The sequence below is a fragment of the Phacochoerus africanus genome, chromosome 13, assembly GCF_016906955.1.
Source record: "Phacochoerus africanus isolate WHEZ1 chromosome 13, ROS_Pafr_v1, whole genome shotgun sequence".
In the NCBI taxonomy this organism is placed as follows: domain Eukaryota; kingdom Metazoa; phylum Chordata; class Mammalia; order Artiodactyla; family Suidae; genus Phacochoerus; species Phacochoerus africanus.
This window is the reverse complement of record NC_062556.1, coordinates 20492246-20516063: the sequence shown is the minus strand read 5'-3', so window position 1 is coordinate 20516063 and position 23818 is coordinate 20492246. Positions and strand designations below refer to the sequence as shown.

Here is a 23818-nt window from a genome sequence, read left to right as displayed (position 1 = left end):
ATATAGGTGTAACTGAATTACTTTGCTGTACACCAGAAACTAACACAACATTGTAAATCAACTATATTTCCAGAAAAAAAATAAAGTACTTAACTCTTCTCCCACTTCAAAATTCTTCTTTATTTGCTCTTCTATGTTGACTTAATTTCCATCTTTTGGATATTCTTTTTAATATACCTTATTATGAACCCTGGGTCTTAGAATGTAGACCATTCATAGTGGAGCCTGGAGATAGCGATTATGAACAGTCTATCTAATTTTAATTTTTTTCCCTTTATAACTCATTTCCAAATGCTATGTTCTTAACACCTTTGCCAATGGCCTACCTACGTCTGCTTTTCACTGGGGTAGGCCGTGGCCGAAACATCAGCATCAAGGTGGTGGCCTTGCAGCAGGGGACATCTATCAGATGCTGACTCTCAAGATGCATCATTAGATCGGTGTGTCAGGTTATCCGCCTACTCACTGACAAAGCTGGGGGTTCAACAAAATCAACATGAATTTTATAAAGAGGACAGGATCATTTGTCACAAAACATCTTGTTTCCTCTATTAAAAAAAATTCTATCCCCGATCTTCCCACACTTAATAATGTCTTAGGTATAACACACACACACACACACACACACACACACTGTAGACACTCACTAAGAAGCCTGTTGAGAGGATATGTGAGTCAGCAAGATGGGTGTCTCAATCTGATTTAAATACATATTTTGGTGATATTATCAAATAAACCATATAGGCCATAAACCAATGAGCCCTCCTTAGATTTGTTTTTCGTAGAAAAGGAGAAAAGTAGAGATTGGTCACCCTTGCTGACTCAGATGCTTCCAGGCCTGGTGACCTTGGATAATTTCTCTAAATTTTCTGACTTTTCATCACCACTCCCCCTAAATGAGGGGCGTGGACTAGGTGATGCCTGAGCTCTTAAATTTATCGACTCTGTTTCTTTTTGTCTGTTTCAATAGTTTATTTTTATTAAAGTATAGTTGATTTGCAAATGTAGTGCCAATTTCTGCTGTACCTGGTCTCATATATATATACATATATATATATATATCTCCCCTTTCTTATCTCCCATCTTGGTCTCTCCCAAGAGACTGGGTTTAGTTCCATGTGTTATACAGTAGGGCCTCATTGCTTATCCATTCTGAATGGAATAGTTTGCATCTATCAACCCCAAACTCCCCATTCATCCCATTTCTTTCCTCCTCCCCTTTAACACTCACAGGTCTGTTCTCCATGTCTATGAGTCTGTTTCTGTTTTGTAGATATGTTCATTTGTGCCATATTTTAGATTCCAGCTAGAAGTGATATCTTATGGTATTTGTCTTTCTCTTTCTGACTTCCTTCACTTAGTATGAGAAATCTCTAGCTGCATCCATGCTGCTGCAAAAGGAATTATTTTGTCCTTTTTATGGCTGAGTAGTATTCCATTGTATATACGTCCCACATCTTAATCCATTCACCTCTTGATGGACATTTAGGTTGTTTCTATGCCCTGGCTATTATGAATAGTGCTGCAGTGAACATAGGGGTGCATGTATGTTCTTGAATTACAGTTTTGTCCAGATATGTGCCCTGGAGTGGGATTGCTAGACAATATGATAGTTCTATATTTAGTTTTCTCCATTTTGGTAGTTTAGATTGATCACTTAGGCTAAATAAATAGAATGCATATAAGAAAATGGGCAAAATAGAAATCACATAAAGAATTTATCATTTACATTTTAGAAATGTAGAATGCTCTTTTTGGTCTTCTAGAGTTCTTGTAGGAATAATGATGGCCGAAAATAACCATCTTAGCAGAGCCTGAAGGAATTATCTGCAGCATGCTTCTGAGTTTGATTCTGTGTGAAATGTGTGTGCTGGTCCTAGGGTCTCAGGAATAAGTTTAGAAGTGATTGTATTATATGAGTCTGTTTATTTAAAAGTTGTTAGTGATACTGCTACTTTCTATTGAGGAGGCATAAAGACTTTTGAGACCATGATTAATCACCAACTGGGTAAAACATTCATGCAAGATCTCGACCACGGGCCTTTGACTCACCTTTGATTTTAACTGTAGCTGTGGTGCAGAGTTCCAAGTTATCCTTTGCTGTTGGTGGAATTCCTAATTGTCTTCAGTACCCTGGACACCACACCATTAATGAGACTTTTACATCTTCCCTACTTCTATCTGCTTCCTGGCATTCTTCCCACAGAAACAGCCTGCACCCAAGTTCTCATCTCAGCTCTGCCCTTGGGGTCACCCCCAACTACGACAAGATCATCTGGATAATGGCATATTATTGCCTTTCAATAACTGAAATAAATATAGGATAGGAAGTACCAATTGTACTGTTCTCTAGCAGCCAGAATAAACACCCTTCTAAGACCTCATAATCTTAATTATAAGCAAAAACTTAAATGACCTTGGCTCACTTTCAGCAAAAATCTGGCTATAAAAAAAAGAGATTTTTCTCTGCACTGTGCATTCTAAATCTATTTAGGCTTTTAAAGTTTAACCCTTCAAGGAGATCGAACTTGGCTAGTAGGAACACTTGTTCTTCAGGAAGCCTGGGGGCTGTTAAAAAGAACAACTTGATATCTTGGAGCAGCTAGAAACTACAGAAGAGAGGCTGACTTTGAGAAAAATGCCACAGTAGGAATCCTTCCTGTTGAAATCTGATTCTTGGTCTCATAGCTTAGGAAGTCCTTCAATCATTAACAATTTGACTTTTCTCATGAGATTCCCATATAAATGTGAAAGCTGTCATATATTTGAAATGCATCTAAACAATTTTGGGAAATGTGAGAATTGTGAGTTCCATGATATTCCTTGCACACAGAACTGTGCCTTGGTTCATCAAAGCTTTGACCGGACATCCTGGCACTCAAAGAAGCATAGACTGGATCCTGCAGAGATCACTGACTCTAAGTCCTTCATCAAACACTTGAAGGAAAAGAGGCTTTGACTTGTCCAGGCAGCAGACCTGGGTTTCCTGCCTTGGTCTTCTGCTCCAATGGGCTCATGTCAAATCCTGAGGCTCCAAATGGATGTGAAACCTCCCAAAATTGTTGCTCAGGTGGACATACTGGTGTTAAATATCAAAAGGAAGAACAGAGCTAAGACTGATGTGAATACCATTAAGGGAAAATAAGCCATTTTTTTTTTTTGCAAGCTGTCTGCACAGATAATAAAAAATTAACAAAAAAATTTTGTCTTCTTGTATATTTACCAGGGCACATATCCATTGAGAGTAACATTATGAGTGTCCTCAGTTTGCAGTGAGTCTTTAAAGATGCAGATGCTTCTTTCAAAATCATCATTATGATTGTGGATTAAAATTCAAGGTGAAGTTATACAATTTTATATAAATTATGAAGTGTCCGAAGGTCACCTGAGCAATACCAGCTGTGTGACCTCAGGTATGTTACTCCCTCCTCTGAATCTCAGTTTCTCCATCTGTGAAATACAGGGAATAATAACACCTATGCTGTAGGCTTGTGAGGATTCCATCAGGTAAAGCAAGTCAAGCGAACCAGCTTAATGCCTGGCATGTGATATGCACTCAGTACAGGGAGCTGTAAACACCTGGCAAGGATACCTCCCCTCCCTGTTTCCATTCACCTACACTTGCAGGTGAAATGATGAATCAGGGCAACTTTCCAGCTTATTCAAGGATATGGTGTTTTCTTGGTTTACTTTAATTCCTGAAACTAGCTCCTGTGAAAGTGTGTATGTGTGTCCTGTTGGTGTCTTCAGGTACACCTGTACATGTGTACCCACAGGTGGAACCAGACATTGTGATCGAACATGGAGCACTTGGCTGCTACAGATAACCAGAAACTGAATCCTGACCATACATCGAACTCAGCCTGGTGGGTCCTAGCTCTGTGACCAAGCTCCAGAAGCATTGGCTCTGTACTCTCAAAATAACTGGATGATACCTGGAGTTCCCAGCTTGATGACCCGGGAGGTTTCGGGGACCTCTTTTTAGCAGACATAGCCATAGATTCACAAAATTGCATTTATTTTTGAGTATATTTTATTTACAATTATTCATTCTTTCTTGAAATCCTTTAGAATAGCCTTGATTAAAATCATGACACAAAATAATCTTCCCTGTATTTGTTACATATGGCACAGAATAACTTAACACTTTATATAAATATGTTTCATTGATGCACAAATGGAAGAAGCACCCTTTGCCAAAAGCAGTACAGTAACTTAGTTCCATTTGGCTATGGTAGCAGTTTCAAAAATGACCATGAGATGGTGCTGTGCTAAAGTAGATTAAGTGCTTTAAACTGAGCGTGTTCCCTAAAGATGGCACTTAATTCTTTTCTTTAAATGTAGAAGAATCTACCGTTCAACTTAACGTAGAATAAAGTTGGTCACTCTATTTTAATAATATAAACTAGGAGTGAGTCCTTTAATCTCAGATCCATAAATTAGTCAAGGACTGTATTTCACTGGGGTGAGGGGTGCATTTAAAAAGCTTTAGTAGTCAGAAAGTCCCCAGACTAAACAAGAAGCCCAAAGGTACCATTTTATTTAGCATCAATCAACCACATATAAGGAGCATGGTTCCCCCCACCCCCTTATAGAACTGTGTTAAAGTCGTCCCACAAAATTAGGTCAACTTCCAGTTTATTTAAAGAGCTGACACCTCTGTTACATTTTAATCTGCTTTGACAGCAATGGAAGGTCATAGAAACATTAGAACAGGAAATTCACATTTAAATTGACATGATACAAACATGCACACAGGTGTATATACCACGTATTTTCATCAATGACTCTTGCTTTTCCTCCATATAAATATATAAATATTGAATAAAGTGCATGGGACCATGTCTGTACAAGTATACAGATACAGGTTTGTCTATATACACTTGAAAGTGACGGAGAGAAAAAACACACACATTTGTAATATATATGTAGTCAAAAGACATCAGGCAGTATTTATGTTCATTCTGATCAAGATTGAGTATAGGAGTGTAGACGCTGTGGTCTTTAATATATAATGAGATGTGCAGAGTTATAAACTAAGGCAAGATACATTAGAGCAGAGACTTTTAAACATTTGCATTTTTATCTGTTAGCACGGAGTAATCATTAAGATAGTTCAGTTCAAATGCAGCTGAGACACCAGTGGCTTACTATAAATTCTAGCTTTGAAAAAAACACCTTTCAATGTACCTAAAAGAACCTAATTAGGATAGCCCTAATGCGTTTCCACATTATACAATGGTATCTCCCACATTTAGTTTTCAAGGACATAATTTTTTAAAAGGGTATAGAGGAAAAAAACCATTTCTCCTTCAATAGAAACACTTCAGTATTGTAATCACATCTCTAATATCTATTGAATAGGAATGTGCAATTTAACCTAGAGTAATATAACATCAAGGTGAATTAACTGCTGTTAATTTCTGTCTCTTTAACAAATTTTCAGCAAAATATTCTTTTTTCCCCCTTTTTTTAGGGCCTCACCCATGCCATATGGAGGTTCCCAGGCTAAGGGTCCAAACGGAGCTGTAGCCGAGGGCCTGCACCCCAGCCATAGCAACGCCAGATCCAAGCCACGTCTGCGACCTACAGCACAGCTCACGGCAACACCAGATCCTTAACCCACTGAGTGAGGCCAGGGACTGAACCCACAACCTCATGGATGCTATTCGGGTTCGTTAATTGCTAAGCCATTTCTGCAAAATATTCTCTCACAGCTTTTTCCAGTGTGGGGGGGGTCCAGCATCAGTGAGTAATACCTAAGTTTGTTTTTAGGAAAGTGAAACAAAAAATTTGCTCAAAACCTTGGTAGTCATAGTTGGGGTCCAGGTTAAGTGCATATTCCTAAACTAATTGCAAAACTGACCTTCGGGTCACCCTCCCACCTTTGGTTGGTTGGTATTTGTTGGCAGTCAGTCCGGAAACTTACTGAGAAAACTACCCTCAGAGGTGAAACACACCTGTTTCTGAACCAGGTGAGAAGGAAATAAATTGAACTGATTCTCAAAATAAGTCAGTGATTTACTATTTTTGGTGAGGACCATTCAAATTAGGTCACTTTCTTTAAAGGCAAAGATCTTCTTTCAATTATTTTTATATATGTAGTACCTTGGACATTTCTTTCTCCACAGTATACATTCAGGAGAGGATTGTGAGTCCAAAGCTGAATAGTTTTAATAAATAATATCGATGGATTTGGAGCCTCACTTTACCTAATGGGTGCCAACAGGTGGGTGATCTGCATTTTTTAAGACATGTCCTAAGACTCTACTGCTGTTAGTAGCCGCAAACCTGAGTTTATTCCTCAATCCTGTCCCAGTTACATCAATACTGCTTACAGCTCAGAGGAGCGCATGCAAAAATGCAGTCGTTAAAGAGCAAGTTACCAGACACTTCTCTGGTGCTGTTTAGGAGAAGCAAATTCTAGGAATGCATTTGGTAAGTGTTTGGTTATCCTTTTGATTGTTTACCTACTAGAGCAAACACTAAACAAGACCACGTTGGAAATTCAGAATAAAGCACAAGTAGTAGAAGAGAAAGCAGCCAATAGTTATTTCATAGCATTTAAACTCTTTTTCGCTTCTCAGGAGGATGAACTTGAAATGCAGCAAATGCCAGCAACCTTGTGAATATTTCAAAGTGGCATCCATGAAAAAGCAGGAATGAAAACGTTGTCAAGTATTTCCTTTAAGCATCTTAGCAATGCAGATCTCATAACACTGTCCTTAGTGTCTTTTTGTTGTTGTCGTGTTCAAGATATGCATCGTGGTGAGTTTCACAGAAGATTTTACTTTATTCGAGAGGTCATCATAGTCAACCAGTGTTTCACAAGTTAGAGCGATTTTTATTTACAGCAATAGGCAACCGTCTCATGCTGGCCATTAACAACACAGCAGCAAGGTTTCCACTTGAAAACAAAAGTTAATCTAGATTTATTTATGGCCTCATTGTAATTATACAATAAAAGCTAATTATTTTAAGGACATAACATTTACAGTGTTAAAAACAGTATCATAAAGCTCACAGCTGAAATGCTGTCAGAATAGTTTTGGAGCGCACATTTTGTGGCACTGAACCCTGCTTTTCATTGACGGAATAAAATGAAGCACATAGATTCTCTTGTTGCTTCCACTAGACTAGCCTAGTTTTTTCCAGTCTCCCTGTTTTGCTTTCTTTCTTTCTTTCCTTCTTCCCCCCCCTCCCCCCAGATAGGGGAAAACTCGCTCAGTGGGCCCTCCACGGTTGCTATGGCAACCACTCCATCATACACAGCTAACCTTTTCGTTCACTGTGTTGCTATTGTCTGCAGGAGCATCTTCTGAATGTTGTTTTCCTAGAGCAACCATAGTGCAGTCGTTTTCTGTGGCCTTGTCCTCTTGCTTTGAATTCTCTTTTTGTCCCGTTTGGAGTTGACTAGACTTGTAGGCCAAGGCCGGTATGGTGTTCACTAGAATTAACTGCAGTGGTTTTTTATTTTCCTTGTACTGACACTGAATATACCTGGAAAAGGCCGACCTGTAGGTCTTATTGAACAGTGTGTACACTAGCGGGTTGACGGCTGAGGAGAGGTAACCGATCCAAACGAACACGTTGAGCAGGGCTCCGATGACATCCTCGTTGCAGGACTCTTTGCAGATGACGGCCATGATGTTGGTGATGAAGAAGGGGCACCACATCACCACGAACAGAAAGAAGACTATGCCCAGCACCTTGCACGCCTTCTGCTCGTTGCTGATGGACTGCATAGTCCTCCTGCCGTAGGAGCCTGGCTCCCTGTGGATGGACCGCTGGAAGAGCTTTTCGGAAGACAGGGAGCTCTGAGGGAGGAAGCTGAAAGAAGCTAATTTGGCCCGTGTCCCAAGATCACTCACACACAAAGTAGCTTCTTTCTGGAGTGACTTGATGGTTAGAAAGTAGGTGATCACCATGATGGTTAAGGGAATGAAAAATGACACAAAAGAGCCAATCAGGACAAAGTTATCATCGGCAAGTAAGCAGCTCCCTTCCTTGAAGACCTTGGAATCATCCTGGAGCCCAAAGACAGGGATTGGCATGGAGATACCTGGATTGGACAGAAAGTGACACACGATTATTAAGGGAGTGGGTGTATCAAGGCAAGAGCATCACTGCGTCATGGTGGCTCTTGAAAGGATCTCGTGTCGGCCTTGTTTCAAAGCTTAACATACACTTCCAAAGAGGATTAAGATTCCCTTGGGCTTAACCTTTTTTTTTTTTTTGTCTTTTTGCTATTTCTTTGGGCCGCTCCCGCAGCATATGGAGGGTCCCAGGCTAGGGGTCAAATTGGAGCTGTAGCCACTGGCCTACACCAGAGCCACAGCAACGTGGGATCTGAGCCGCGTCTGCAACCTACACCACAGCTCCTGGCAACGCCGGATCGTTAACCCACTGAGCAAGGGCAGGGACCGAACCCGCAACCTCATGGTTCCTAGTCGGATTTGTTAACCACTGCGCCACGACGGGAACTCCTGGACTTAACCTTTTTATAAGTGTATATTATATAGTTCCTTATATGTTTATATTGCCTTATATAGACAATCCTTTGCTTAGACAGAAATACAACTTTATTTTTTCATGCTGTTTTCCTGATTATAACATTATACTTAGTAATTGAAGAAGGAACATAAAGAGACAAAGAAACAAAAATAAAAATGACCAGTGATGCCATCGCCCAGAAATAGTTATCATTAACAATTTGGTGATGTTTATTTTCTTTTTCTTTTTTTTGGCTGCCCTGCAGCATATGGAGTTCCTGGCCAAGGGATCAGATCTGAGCCTCAGTTGCAGCAAGGCTGGATCCTTCAACCCACTGTGCTGGGGGCCGGCCAGGGACTGAACCTGTGTCCTGGCACTGCAGAGATGCTGCTGATCCTGTCTTGCCACAGTGGGAACTCCCATGATGTTTATTTTAGGTATACACACACATCATGCATACACATTTAAATACAAATTCAGATATTATTTCAGGAGCAATTCTGTAACTCTTTTTTTCCCCTTACCTATCATGAGCATGGTTTACAAAAATAACTTTATAAAATGAAAAACATTTTCTTTCTAGAAACTTTGGAAAATGGAAAAAAATAACCGTGAATAAAGAAAAACAACATGTATTCTTGCCTGTTAGGAACAACCATAATTTAATTTTCCTTGACTTACATGCATATGTAAATATATATATGTACGCACAATATTTTCTGTGTAGTTTTAAATCTTACTCCATTTAAATTAAATCATAAAATTGCACCCATTTTAAAGTATTTTTGAAAAATATGATTTCCATGTGAATTTAAAATAATTTTAACCAATCTTGAGTCTTTTAAAAAAGGCTTTTTATTATGGAAAAATTCTAACATATGCAAACAGCACAAATCAAAACAAGATCCAGCACAATGAACCCATTGCCCAGCTTCAACAATGATCAACTCGAGGCCAATTTTGTTTCACCTTTACCCCCACCGCTGCAACCTTCCCATGTTATTTTGAAACAAGTCCTGGACATCATATCATTTGATCTGTAAATATTTTAATATGTATATACAAAAGCTATGCACTCTTAAGAAACCTAATATTATCACAATACCATTCCCACTCCTAAATATAACTTTAATATATCCCCTTAATATCATTAAATACAGCATTGGTGGTCACATTTCCAATGTCCCATAAACATCATTATGTATTTTTTGTGGTAGAGCATTCATAAGGGTAGATTACAAAAAATAAGCAGATACAGATTTTTTTCTTATTGCCAAATACAAGATTTGGGCACATACCTAGGCAAGCAGGTGGGAACATGTGTCCATGGTCATTGTCACTTCAATCTGGGGACACTGTAAAGCTCTTAGGCTTAGGCGGAGATGGGAGCAGAACCAATAAGGGCAACAGGTGGCCTCTAATCATGCTCATTTCTCCCTCCTGATGACAGGACCAGGGTCTGCCACCACCACTCTACAGTTTGGAGGAAGCGGGAATGGCTTCCTCTACTGGCCTGGGACTGGTCAGGCTGAGGCAGTCATGTGATGGCCATAAAGGAAGGATCAGGATGATGGGGAAAGGAGAAGAAGCCTGAATCTGATACTCTGTGTAACTTAGTGTAAGGTCGCTTCCTTCTGGAAGGGGTGCCCTGGGAGAAAGTCTGCCAAGTTCCTTTCCAACTCCTGCCTATGTTTTCAGCTCCTTCAGAACTGTAGAACAGGCTGTGTCCTGGTCCTGCTTCTAGGCCATGCTGTATTTATTTATGGCCACACCTGTGGCATATGGAAGTTCCTGGGTAGGGGTCAAATTGGAGCTGGAGCTGCCGGCCTACGCCACAGCCACAGCAATGCCAGATCTGAGCCTCATCTGCTACCTACACCACAGCTCATGGTAATGCTGGATCCTTAATCCACTGTGCGGGCCCAGGGATCAAACCTGCATCCTCATGGACACCAGGAACTCCTGAACCATCCTTTAAAATCTAGTAAGTGGTCACCATCCAGCCAAGAACACAGACTTATTCTAGAGTCAGGAGCTACTATAGTTTGGTTCTTGCCATCCATGGAAACACTTCTTTTGAGATTCTGTACCTAACTTCTGCATACTCAGAAGAGAGTTCATCTCCATCCAACCATGGATCGGACTGTCCTAACCTCACGGCACCTCACTTGCTTGCAAAGCGGGCGGCACATTAGCTTGAGTTAATGTAATGCCTAACACAAATCTTCCTCAGTGACATTTGCCATGATCTCCACAGACTGAACTGAGGATATCTGTCACTTGTCTAGGCAAGGCCATCCCAGGATTCTTGGAAGGCGGAGATCAATGACATCAGAGCTGTTCTTAAGGACACTACTCAGCATGGCTAATGACTCTTCATTTCCTTCCTTCCTCTCTGTCCCTGGCCCTTTTCTGGGAACGTTCTGTGGGCCAAGAAGAGACGGGAGAAATGTGGTTCTGAGAGGAACATCCTCTCGAGATGCTGGATACAGCCCAGTTGTGCTTTTCCTTCAAAATACTTTGACTGTAAAAGTTAACGCATGGTTTCTAAGAAGAACGTTTTGTTTTTCTAAGTGTTGGAACGTATTATCCGTGAAAGGTGTTCCGGGTACTCACCTGCATGATTTAAAGTACTTGTTCATTAATTAGAACAGATGCCACCTACTTGCCTCCCTGGACGTGGTGAGGATAAAAGGGATCAAATATATAAAGCACCTAAGACAGTGCTTAGTGAAGAACGCATGTTCTACCAGTGGTGGGTCATCATGAGGTTAGCTTTCTTTGCAGGGTTATTCAGATCAAATGCATTCACTTGATTTTTCTCTAGTTTTGTTCTATTTGGCTTTGCTTGTATATGCTAGACTTTAACCTATGATAGATCTTAAATCAAAAGAAGTTAAAAAGACTTTTGGCTATTGGCTAGTCTACTGTTAATAAATAATGATGTAATTATTATCTTCGGTCAGGGTGACAAAGGGTCTAAATCAATTTTAATTTCGTGCAGCTCGAACTGTGGATTGCTTTTCTAATGTGATGAATTACAGCCATTACGATTAGTCATGATAAACAAAATATCAACTGTCCAAAAAAAGTGGGTGATTTTTGTTATGCACCTCTTGGGTGTGCATTTTCCTGATTAATACAAAGGAAGTCACCTCCTCGAGAGCCTTTTGCCCTATTTGTTTGTCACCTGGTAATTTACAGAAGTGGCAGTTCTCAGTTAACTAGAATATAGGATTACCCCAGACACCAAAATCTTCAATTCATTTGGAGTTCAGATGCATGTCCTTGTTTGAGAAGAAGATGGTTGTGTGCGTGCATGAGTGTTCACATGCGTGTGCACGCGCACACACACACACACACATACACACACACACACACACACACACACACCTCTCCAAATGAAAGGTCAGGGAGGGAAAGGGATGGTTGATGCAGCCACTTGACTGAAGCAGAGATTCCTTCATGAGCTTCCTAGGATGGAGAGCCACTTTAAAGTGGCTGGAACAAGAGGACAAGCCATCTGCAAGGGGGACCTTGGTTGGAAGGGGCAGAATCCAATGATTAGGTATTTATGTATATAGGTATGTATTTATTTATCTTTTTAGGGCCGAACCTGCGGCATATGGAGGTTCCCAGGCTAGGGGTCCACACGAAGCTGTAGCTGCCGGCCTACACCACAGCCACAGCCGTGCGGGATCTGAGCTTCGTCTGTGACCTACACCACAGCCCAGGGCAACGCTGGATCCTTAACCCACTGAGTGAGGCCAGGGATCAAACTTGCATCCTCATGGATGCTAGTCAGATTTGTTTCCGCTGAGCCATGATGGGAACTCCTGATGTGGTCTTTAAATGGCTCATTCGTCTTTATATATGACAAAAATATCTTGAATCCTCTCATATACCATTTTATTCAGTGCTTCACTCAGAGTAGATGGTAAGCAAGGGTTTAGGGAAAGAAGAATGAGAGAGTGAAAGCAATACTCTGTAAAAGAAAGGGGGGATTTGACGTCAAAGAAGTAGCGCACTTAGACAAGCCTGGTGGATATAATAAGCAGTTCAAAACCATGCTCCCACCAAGAGAGATGAAAATGCTGGCTGAGAGCCAAGACTGTGGTCCCAGCCGTCACCAGGGCATTCATTTTCTGGTTGCTTTGTTTGATAATAGCTGCTTTTGGAGACCTGAGATCACCTCTCACTTGAAATTTCTGCATATAAAGCATTTTCCTTTATGAACAGAGAGTAGCTTAAGCTGCATGACTCTGCATTTTGTTGAATATTTTTTTTTCTGAGGCATGGAAAACAGCAGTCAAAATTTAGTATCAGTATGAGCTCTTCCATGTTCATTTTAATTTCTTTTCATTAAGACTAAGACAAGGAAATGAACAGGAAAACCAGGGGTTGGCTGGTGTCTTTCTTCTAGGGTAGCCCTGCTTACGCCTGGTATATAAAGTCTGCACCTCTGGTTAACATCTTAACCACAATCAAGGTAAATAGCTCTAACTCTGCAGCACTGGCTGTGAAAAGCAGGCTTATTTTAAAATTTTTTAAATTTTTTTGTCTTTTTAGGGCTGCACCCGCGGCATATGGAGGTTCCCAGGCTAGGGGTCCAGTCGGAGCTATAGCTGCCTGCCTGCACCACAGCCACAGCAACTCACGATGTGAGCTGTGTCTGAGACCTACGCCACAGCTCACGGTACCATCGTATCCTTAACCCACTGAGTGAGGCCGGGGATTGAACCTGCATCCTCATGGATACTAGCCAGATTTGTTTTTGCTGAAGCACGACGAGAGCTCTGAAGCAGGCTTATGTTTAACCCTAGATTTTTACACTTCAGTGTCTTGAAACTGAAGGCAGTGTTCTGACACAGTGTTTTCCTTGGGAACTAAGAAAGTTGCTTTCCTAGGTAGGGACCCTCTGCTAGGGAACCAGTGCCAAACCTCAAGGCCTCCGTTCAGGTAGGAGGTGGAAAGAAAATACTTCTGGGCTCCTGTGAAAAAGACAAAAGTTTGGTTCAAAAGTTTCATTTCCCCTGAAAGGACTACTTTTCCTTTGCATTTTAACACATGCTGAATTTTTTTCAAGTTATAAAAATGGATGTACTAGCAGCTTGACAGAAAGCATGACAAATGACTACTGCAGGCTGGTCACCTTTCTGCAGGGAGAAAGAGATTGAATATATAGGCCAGCTGGGGCTGGGACTCACCATCCCACTGACACAATGTGAACTCATGTTACCAAAGGGGACAGGTGGTGGGGAAGGGATAGACTAGGGGGCTGGGACTATGCACACTCAGATATATGGAGTGACGGGCCTCTGGGGACCTGCTGTGTAGCACAGGGAACTCTACCAATATTCTGTGATGATCTTTGTGGGAAAAGAACCTGCCAGAGAATGGATGTGTGTATATGTATAACTGAATCACTTTGTTGCACATCAGAAACGATAAACTACACTTCACACCGATGAAACTTTAAAAAATGAAAACAGGAGTTGTGACTCAGCAGGTTACGAACCCAACTAGTATCCATGAGGATTCAAGTTAGATCCCTGGCCTCGCCCAGTGGGTTAAGGATCCAGTGTTGCCCTGAGCTACGGTGGAGGTCGAAGACATAGCTTGGATCTGAGTTGCTGAGGCTGTGGTGGAGGCCAGCAGCTGTAGCTCTGACTCGACCCCTATGCTGGGAACTTCCATATGCCATGGGTGTGGCCCTATAAAAAAAAAAAAGAAAAAGAAAAAGAAAAGAAAGCAAAAACCAAGCCAAAAGAAAAAAACAATGTGAGCTCTGAGTTAGCTGAAGAGTGGCTGAATTCCTTACCATCTGTGGGCTGCTGACAAACAAGTGTACATAACAGAGGAAGCTGGATACTTGTGTCAGTTACTCAAGAAATTTTATGTTTCTTCTTAGATTAATTCTGAATAGCTCTAATAATAAATCACAACATTTCAAAGTGCTTTCACACATATAGTCTATGCGTATCAGAGCTCCATAACCTTGGTTTTAGGAAGATGGTGATAGTCTTAAAATCGGAAAAATCCGTATATTATGTTCATTGTTTTGGAGAAAAGAGAGCCTTTATCAGATCATCAGAAACGTTTCTGCTCCTAAGGCTGTTAGTAACTCCTTAATTATATCAACACCCTACCTACAGAATGTAGACGCGCACACAGGCACACACACAGACACACACACACAGGCACACACACAGACACACACACAGGTATATACACACACACACACAAGTACACACACACACAGAGTCCCCAGTGATTCTCTATGCATTGATACTTTCTTTTTCATCCTTTCATCCTTTCTTTTTCTTCCAGGAAAGTGGAAATTTCCTCTAGTGAGCCATTATTCTTTGAGGCCAGACAGATATTTCAAAACTAAAACCCTTATTATAATCGACACCTAGTTTCTTTTTTATAAAGTGTGATTCTCAACTTTGGCTGCTTATTAGAATTACCTGGAGAGTTTTTGAAAATTCCATTGTCTGGGCTCCGTTCCCAGAAGTTCAGATATTAGTATTTTAAAAAATGCTAATGCTCAGGCCCCACAGGGACATTATTATTAAAACAAAAGAATAGCCAGGTGGGATCCTAACCTACGACCAGCATTGAGAACTTGAAACATATAGGATTGAAAGTATAGTAAAATTTGCTTATTTTGAAATGAAACCAAATCAAGCAAAGCTTTCCAGTTCTGCCCTTTGTCTTCATTAAATAAACCTGTTAATTTCCCAACAGGCTCAGGTTCACTTTCCGCAGCAAACCGCGAAGCAGTGTGGAGGGTAGATGGAAAGGACCAGAACCCTGCCCTTTGTCGCTGCCCCATCATCTTGGGCAGGAGTTGTCCGGGTGGCAGGGAGTTTTGAGTGAGGTTATTGTGTTAAGCCCCAAGTCTTTGTTTCAAATCTTCCCCCGTTATGGCTAAATCTCTAAGAAGCCTTTAAACCTTGTGTTCTGCGTGATTCCATATGCGATACTTGGGAGAAAGGCTCAATCTCTCTGTGCGGTACAAGCAGTTGTGCGGTCACTGCCCAAGTGGGTGGCCTCAGCATCATGTCCTGGCGACCTCTTGCTTGTCTGACACTGACTCCTTTTCCGTTGTGTTTCATAGCCCAGAGGGTGTACTTTTGAGGTGACTCTCTTGCACTGAAAGGTAAAGAGACTGGCTTCTGACTTGTCAAATGTGGGTTGTCCCTGGGACACTTGAAATCCCACCCAGGTCTCTTGTCCCAGGTGGATGGATGCCCGCTCACACCTTCTTCCCCTGACAATACATCATGAAGCACAAATAGAATCAGAATGATACGATGGAATTTCAATAAATTATCAGAGCCGTGTTTTGTTGTTGGAATCACAACTTCTCCAATTATTTCATTCAATTTGTCCCCTCTAATAAGCAGATATCACACATCGATGGAAAAGTGTTCTTTTCTAGACTGTGTATTTAGCAAGGTGTTCATGAGCAGAGGTTATTTACCAAAAAATTCATCTCTGCCCAACATGACTGAACCTAAGTTTAAAGAACTCCATCCTATCTTCTTCTTCTTCTTCTTTTTTTTTTTGCTTTTTTTAGGGCCATACCCATGGCATATGGAAGTTCTCAGCCTAGGGGTTGAACTGGAGCTGCAGCTGCCAGCCTACAGCATAGCCACAGCAATGCAGGATCTGAGCTGCGTCTGAGACCTACACCACAGCTCAGGATGACGCCAGATCCTTAACCCACTGAGCGAGGCCAAGTATTGAACCTGCATCCTCATGGATCCTGGTTGGGTTCATTAACCGCTGAGCCACGAAGGGAACTTCCTCATTTGTTTTAAACATTTTAAAGGGGGTAGATTTGGGGAATTCTGCCTGTGGTGCAGTGGATTAAGATTTGGTGTTGCCTCTGTGGCTGCTCAGGTTAGGTCCCTGGCCCAGAACAGTGGGTTAAAGATCTTTGCTGCTGCAGCTGTGATGTAGGTTGCAGCTGTGGCTCGGATTCTATCCTTGGCCTGGGAACTTCCATATGCTATGGGTGTGGCACAAGTAAATAAATAAAGGGAGCACCTTTTGGAGTAATTCCTTCTGAAAGCTTAGAGAATGAATCTCACATGTGACATCTCCTTTCAGGCTTGGGTCTAGAAGGTGTGTGTAGAAACAGTTACGGTGTCTGGAGAGTGAGCTTGCAGCAGGTACCTGCATAATCCAGGCCAACAGCTGGTCCGTTCTTCCCCCAGCCTCTCTCATCCTCAGCTTCCCAAAGCACCACATTTGTCATCATGAAAAACCACAGCGTCCCTGATGTTCAAGCCATTACCAATGATGAGAGCCCTTGCAGAGCCCACCCTGCAAGGTCTCTGTGATTTTGTCATTATTCAACTTTCTCAATTGTGACATAGCCATGTGGGTTCTCGGTCTAATTTATGTCTTGAACTCTTCAGGAGGGTGTTACATTGAGCTTGACTTTGCAGCCAATCACATAGTGTGACTTGAGGAGCTTCTGAGATCTGCCCACTCTTTTCCCCATGGCGTGCTTGGTGCACTCAGTGTCTACTATTAGAGTGAGGGGTCCCTGTTCCTGTCCCTGTAATACTTCAGAAGGTTAATGATTAATTATTCCAAGCTCAAGTTGCAGAGGTGCAGAGATGCACAGTAGGGGAGACTCTTGGGGGCATGGGCCTCTGAAAGAAGCTCATCATAGGAGAGGGACACAGAGCACAGCCCAGGGATGCAGATCAGAGATGTGGTGTCTGTGGCATGATGGGTTGCCTTGAGCACCATGGGGGAAGGTGCACATCACTTAGTGACTGGGAGGTACAGACTCGCTTCTCCATTTTGCCCTGGACCAGTTCTGATACCATCACCTCCCCTGAAATGCTCGTCCAACCCCTGGGGGCTCCAGAATTTATCTGCAACAGGAGCTAGGGGTGGCAGCCGGATGGGTGGGGGGAGCAAGGCAACCTGTTTTGACTTTGTATGATTATCTGGGGGTGGTTTAGAGGCTGCAGATGGAGATGATGGCCCCAGACCACATGAACCTGCGGCTTATGGAAGTCACCGGGCTAGGGGTTGAATTGGAGTTACAGTTGCTGGTCAACACCACAGCCACGGCAACACCAGATCTAAGCCGCATCTGCGACCTGTGCCGCAGCTGTGGCAATGCTGGACCCTTAATCCACTGAGCAAGGCCAGAGATTGAACCCATATCCTTGCGGACTCTATGTCAGGTTCTTAACCTGCTGAGCCACCATGAAAACTCCCATATCCTACAACTCTTTTGAGACACATCTCATGACATCGTTCTTCAAGACATGCCCTATATGAGGTCTTCCCCGAACTATTTCTCTCTATAATTAGATCTCCTTTCCTTACTGTATAGGCCTGCATAACCCCATAAATAATTTATACTGAGCTAATTTGCACTTCTAATAGCTTAGAATTTTTCTCTAGAAATGTCATTTCAACCATGAGATGATAATCTCAGTAATGGCAGGGATAGATTATCTTTTTACTTATTGCAAACCCCTCCAGCATCTCATGCAGCTCTGCTCATACTGGGGGCTTAGTAGATGCTTTGGGATTGGTGAGCAAATGAGTGAGCGGGAGAGAAATGATAGGGAATCATAAATGTGGATTATAATAAATTTTATATCTACCATTTGCATTTATTGGATTGTTTCATAATGGTTTCCTTCATTTTTGCTGGGAGGACACAGTCAAGGAGGCAGTCAATTAGCTACAAAGGGTAGAAAGAGGGAAAGGGAAAGTCTGTGTAATAATGTGTATACGCTTCTGAGAGAACTGCAGAGAGGATGAAACAGCACATGAGCTGACCACCTTAACAGCTAAAATCACAAGGGAGAAAGATGGCTGTCAAATGCAGCACCTGCAGGAGAATCAGGAGACCAGGGTTTATTCCTGTCTGTTCTGACTCACAACCTAGATCTAGGGCTGTTGGTTTTCTCAAAGCTCTTTCAAGTCCGTTAAACGGGTTTGGTCCTGTGATAATCTGTATGGGAAAAGAATCTGAAAAGGAAAGAAAGAAATAGCATTGGAAAAAAAAAACAGGTATGCACTAAGAAACTAGAACAACATATAGTCAGGAAAGCACAGAGTCGGGCATCAAAAGATGCACGTTTGCATCTGACTCTGTCCATTGCTGGCTGGGGGACCTTGATCTGCTTAATTTTAAAGCCTCCCTCTGTCAGGTGGAGATAATAAAAAGAGGCCTTCCCTAATTTATCTCTAGGGGGCTGGTGAGAAAACCGTGAGGTGATGTGTCTGAATTAGGATCCCATGATTAGAATTTACTTGGCACTATGCTAGACTCTGCGGGTATCCCAGAAGACTTTTGAGAAGCTTCTCGAAGCCTAAGATTTTGTCAGGAAAATGAAATATACACAGGTGACTTAGAAAGACAGCAGTGCAAAGTTCCCTGGGGGCCTAGGGGTTAAAGATCCGGTGTTGTCATTGCTGTGGTATAGGTTTAATCCCTAGCCCAGGAACATAAAAAGACAAAATAGAACAAACAAACAAAGAGACAGACAACAACGCAAGAGAGAATGAAGTCAAGAGGGGAAATAGGTGACAAGGACAAACACTTGATGTCAGAATGTGATTATCACTGTGGGTTTTGTCTCTGGGAAAGGGCTGTGTAGAAGATGGGATGGCTGAGCCGGGTCTTGTGGGTGAATATACTCTGGGCAGGGTTCAGGTTCAAAGGCAAGGAGAAAGGTATATGATTGTTGTACATCCAGGGCTGTAGTACAGCCCACCTTGCTGGGGCTGAGTTCAGCTGTGTCTGGCATGCAACTGTGAACTTGGGAGCAAGCATACATGCTTCTCAGAGGCATCAAGCAGGTCCCCTCTGTGTGACAGCAATCTGTTTCAGTCACTCATCTGGTAATCAAATATTAGGTGAACATACAGTGAACTACATACTTTAGGAATCTGAGAGGAAGGAGCTTGAGTGTATAATCACTATACTTCCAGACTTTTAGCTGTCATTCGTGAACTCACCCATCCAAATTAAGACTGAGGAGGAAGAGCATACAGAGATGTATGCAGAAAAACAATCAAATTGTTGCAATAATGCAATCAAGAAAAATCCTGTCTGATCGTTCTGCTAGGCAGCATCATGTCAAAAGATTGTATAACACAAGCTTGTGCTGAGCACTGCTTTTTCTCCAGTCATCCCAATCTCCCCGGCCTCCTCCTCCCTGGCTCCCTTTCTTAATCCACCTGAGCTTTTCTCCCATAAAATGGGGGATTATTTAATAGCATCCTCATTAAAAGATTCTCAGGAGGAATATAAGTGAGAATTGCTATACCATTGGTAGTAAATACAGAATTGCATACCAGACAGAAATCATAGAGGAGAATGTTTGACAGTTTTTCTTAATGTGCAGGGTCCTTCATTGCTGTCTTAAAATCCCTGTCGTAGCTGAAGTCACCTACATCCTTTGTTTGGCTCCACCAGAACTGAAAACCAGCTTGTTGTCATCCTTATAGCTTAGCTTAAAGTTTGTGTCTTGCTTGCGTCCTTTGCATAGGTCTGTGACTAGGGAACCAATTTATCAGTCCCCGGGAGAGGCTTGGAGAGCAAGACTGTCTCCCAGCTGATAAAGCACTCCTCAGAGCTATCATTTTCCCCAACTGACCAAGTAGCAAAGGGTGAAAATGTAATGACCTCTTATGTGGATGGTACCAATTAAGTCAACTGCCAGGAGCACTGAGTAATGGGTGTGCAATAGGATAGTACTATAGAAAGTCCACGTTGGGATTCACAGAGCCAGGATCAAAAAGGGATTTTTTACCATGCGCTTACTTCCTCTGTGGGAACAAGGGCCTGATGAAATCGAGGGCTTCTTTCACACAGGTTGGGGTTTGTGGAAATTAGTGCCAGTAGCTTTCTCCCAAGGCAGCTCCAATGAAATGTTCTCAAAGATGGATCTCTCATTGTTTTTTCAGTCAGCTGTGGTATTTGGTTTTAAGCATAGAAGCTGATTTGGGCTGATCTAGCACAAAATAAGTTTCATAAAAGGATATGGAGTAGTTCAAATTATTCTTGAGAAGGCTAGGCTCCGGGCTAAAATTCCAGGAGTAAAACTGCACCACAGACGTGGTCCGACAAGGAAACTGCCGCTGTTTTCCTTGTCCACTCCGCCCCAGTGCCCCCTGCCTCGTCCCTGTCACTTCTCTACCAGGGACTCAATTATGCAACCACTGGGGACCTGGCACCTCTGTTACCTCCACGCTGGCACAGACATCCTATTTGTTCACTTTGCTCTTTTCTATGTCACAGTTTTGCCAAGGGGCTACTCTTGGGAGGAACCAAGGCCATGAACCAATGTCCTAGCTAGAAGGAAGGCTGGGAAGTTGAGTTGTGCCTCTTGGGAATTTCTCCAAATATAGAAAGGCAAGTTGAAAGGGATGGGCAGCCACGATTATGGCGGGTACCCATGTCCCTTGACATGGTAGCTGCTGTAATCGGGCTGGGGGCAAGGAGATGCTTCTTCCAAAGATGGCAATGCTGGCAATTTTGGCCTTTTCCTCTTTCCCCTGTGACTGTCCTCCTTCTCTGCCATCCCTGCCGTCAGCATGTGTTCAAATATTTAATATTGAAAAACGTGAGCCAACCTGGAAATGGCATACCAATAGCTGTGAACTTGAATGCATACAGAACTAGTGTAGTCATATAACCGAGATGTGTGTTGGGGTAGAAGATGACGGGAGACTGCTGCTTGGTAAACTGGACGGTGTCTAAGGACAATCAGGTTCAGTTAAGAAAATAAACACATTGTGCAAGTCAAACAAAACAGATCTGTGGGCCAGGCTGATGGTTCATTATTCAGTTAGCTTAGCATGGGTTTGGAGTTTAAAAAGTTTTTTGGGGGGAGATTTTTCTTTATTCTCATCTCCTATAGGTTTCTCCTCTTGGCCTTGCTCTTTGGGTCACTGTCCCTGAAACTTTCTATCCCAAGGCTCAAAGACATTTTTGTTTTGGTTCCTAAGTCCTCTAATCAAGCCGTGTCTTTCTTAGTAAGCATGGGATTCAGATGCACCCTGCTCCCCGGACTCGGTTCAATGCTGCTGCCACACACATGAATAAGATCTTGTTCTGAGAGTGTCTCTAGAGAAGGAGGACCCAGAAAATCCTAGCTAGTGACTCCCTTTTCTAACCTGAGCTGAAATTCTTTATCTTCTCTCTGTCTTAGCAACTCTCTCTGTGAGTGGCTAGGATTGTAGAAGCTTCTTTACAGCTTCCCGCTCTTTTACCACTCATCAAGCCAGTTGGCCCAGACCTACAAACTTCCCATCCAGTTGAGGGAAGCCTGAGATGAAGAGCTTTGAGTTTTGATTTCTCTTGGACTGTATTTTCAGCAAGTGATACTAAAATTGCTACTCAGTAAGATTTCATTTACTCTGACTTCTTCAAAGGTGTTTCCATCCTGAAATCGGAGAGACATTTCTTTGGTCTAATATCTGCTCCTGAACGCTGCATATTCCTCAGACTACATATGACCTAGGCTTGTGGAAGGATGCACTAATAACACTAATATCAGGATAAAGAGTGGCTTTAACTAAGAAATCTATCTGGTTGTTTTCAAGTGGATAATTTTATGGCTTTTTAAAGAGCTGCAATAGAGCTTAATGATCATCTAATGAAACATTTTCTTTTGCAGTTGATGAACCAAGGTAGAGAGATATTAATTAAAAAGAGTAGAAAAAACCCCCAAGTTTATAGATGCCTATCATAGATAGTGTAGACACTGTGTAAATGTCCACAGCTGTCAGCAAATTTCATCCTCATAAGGCACAGATGAGGCAGGAACTATTATCCCCATATTACAGGTGAAGAAAATGAATTTCTAAGATATTCCATGATTTGCTCTAGGTTTTTCAGTCAGTAAAGGAATGAACCAGGGGTCAAGCCTAGGACTGATTTATTTTCTTTGTACCTTATGTTTTGTTAGGACCTTGGCCTTATAATCCCTAGGCTAGGGGTCCTTTGACTACATCAGAGTGTTTTTCATTAGTGTTTTCATTGCTTTCACTTTATAATGAATACTTTTTTGAATGTGAGGGATTATGACTGTTCACTGGTAAAAGAGCTTGAGATGCACACGGATGTCATGTGGGAACTTAGACCCAGGAGGTAGGGACAGAAACAGGAGTTAGAAGCAGAAAACCAACAACACCCCCAGCCAAGGGCAGTGAGTCACCACCGATATAACTAGACTTCATTCTCAGAGCTCTTCAATAAAAGCATCCTATTCCAAGTCCCAGATACGTCTAGGATAAGCAATAGACACATATCTAGCTGCTGACTTGGCCTCTCCACTTAGGTGTCTTTAACAGGCATCCCTAACCTTAATCGATAGACCTGTGGATCGCATCCTTCCCCACCCCCTAATTTTCTCCACTTTTCCCATCCTAGTTAATAGCACTACCTCCCATCCAAGTGCACAGCTCAAAGACTTAAAGAGTCATTCTTTTTACGACTGCACTTGCTGCATATGGAAGTTCCTGGGTCAGGGGTCGAATTGGAGCTTCAGCTGTGACTTATGCCACAAGCATGGCAGTACCGGATCCTTAACTCACTGAGCCGCAACGGGAACTCCTTAAAAGCGATTCTTTTCATTATCCCCTGTTTGCAGAAAACTCATGTAGTCTACCTCCAACATGTATTTTATGGCCAAATCTGTCTACCTTTCTCTAGCTCCACTGCCATCTCTGCACCCCCATTAAGACTCACACCTGGATTATTGCAAGAGCTTCCTCACTGTTCTCACTGTTTCTGCCCTTCCCTGTGTAACCCTTTCCTTAAACCCTTCAGAGATCTCCCCTTGCACTTAGAATAATAACATCCAGCTCCTTACTCTGGCTACAAGGCCCTCAGGGATGCAGTCCTGCCTCCATCTCCTTCCCCATCTTCTGTCTCTCGTTGTTTCTTGAGGAACTGCTTGAGCTGCACTGGCGTCTTTCTGATCTTTCAACCCCATCGGCTGGCTTCCACTTAGGACTTAGGACTTGCTGTTTCCGCTGCCAAGAACACGTCCTCCATGTGCCGTGGCTGGCTCCTTCTCATTATTCAGCATCAATTTTAATGCCCTCTTCTTAGTGAGTCCCTGCCTGACAACTTCACCTAAATTCGCCCTTCCTCGCCCTGCCTGAGTCACTCTGTATTTCCCTGATGTATTTTCTTTCTTTCTCTCTTTTTTTTCTTTTTGGTCTTTGTAGGGCCACCCTCGTGGCACATGGACGTTCCCAGGCTAGGGGTCCAGTTGGAGCTGTAGCTGCTGGCCTACATGACAGCCACAGCAGCTTGGGA

General features: G+C 42.4%; 1 protein-coding gene across 1 annotated transcript in view; it reads right to left on the bottom strand.

The window, feature by feature from the left end:
* Positions 1-5632: 5632 nt before the first annotated feature.
* Positions 5633-23818, bottom strand: part of HTR2A (5-hydroxytryptamine receptor 2A) — a 62382-nt gene continuing 44196 nt past the window's right edge. The window contains exon 3 of the mRNA XM_047756357.1: positions 5633-8062. Within this exon, the coding sequence (XP_047612313.1) occupies positions 7263-8062 (800 nt within the window). The 3' untranslated portion in view covers positions 5633-7262. The remainder of the gene's footprint in view (positions 8063-23818) is intronic.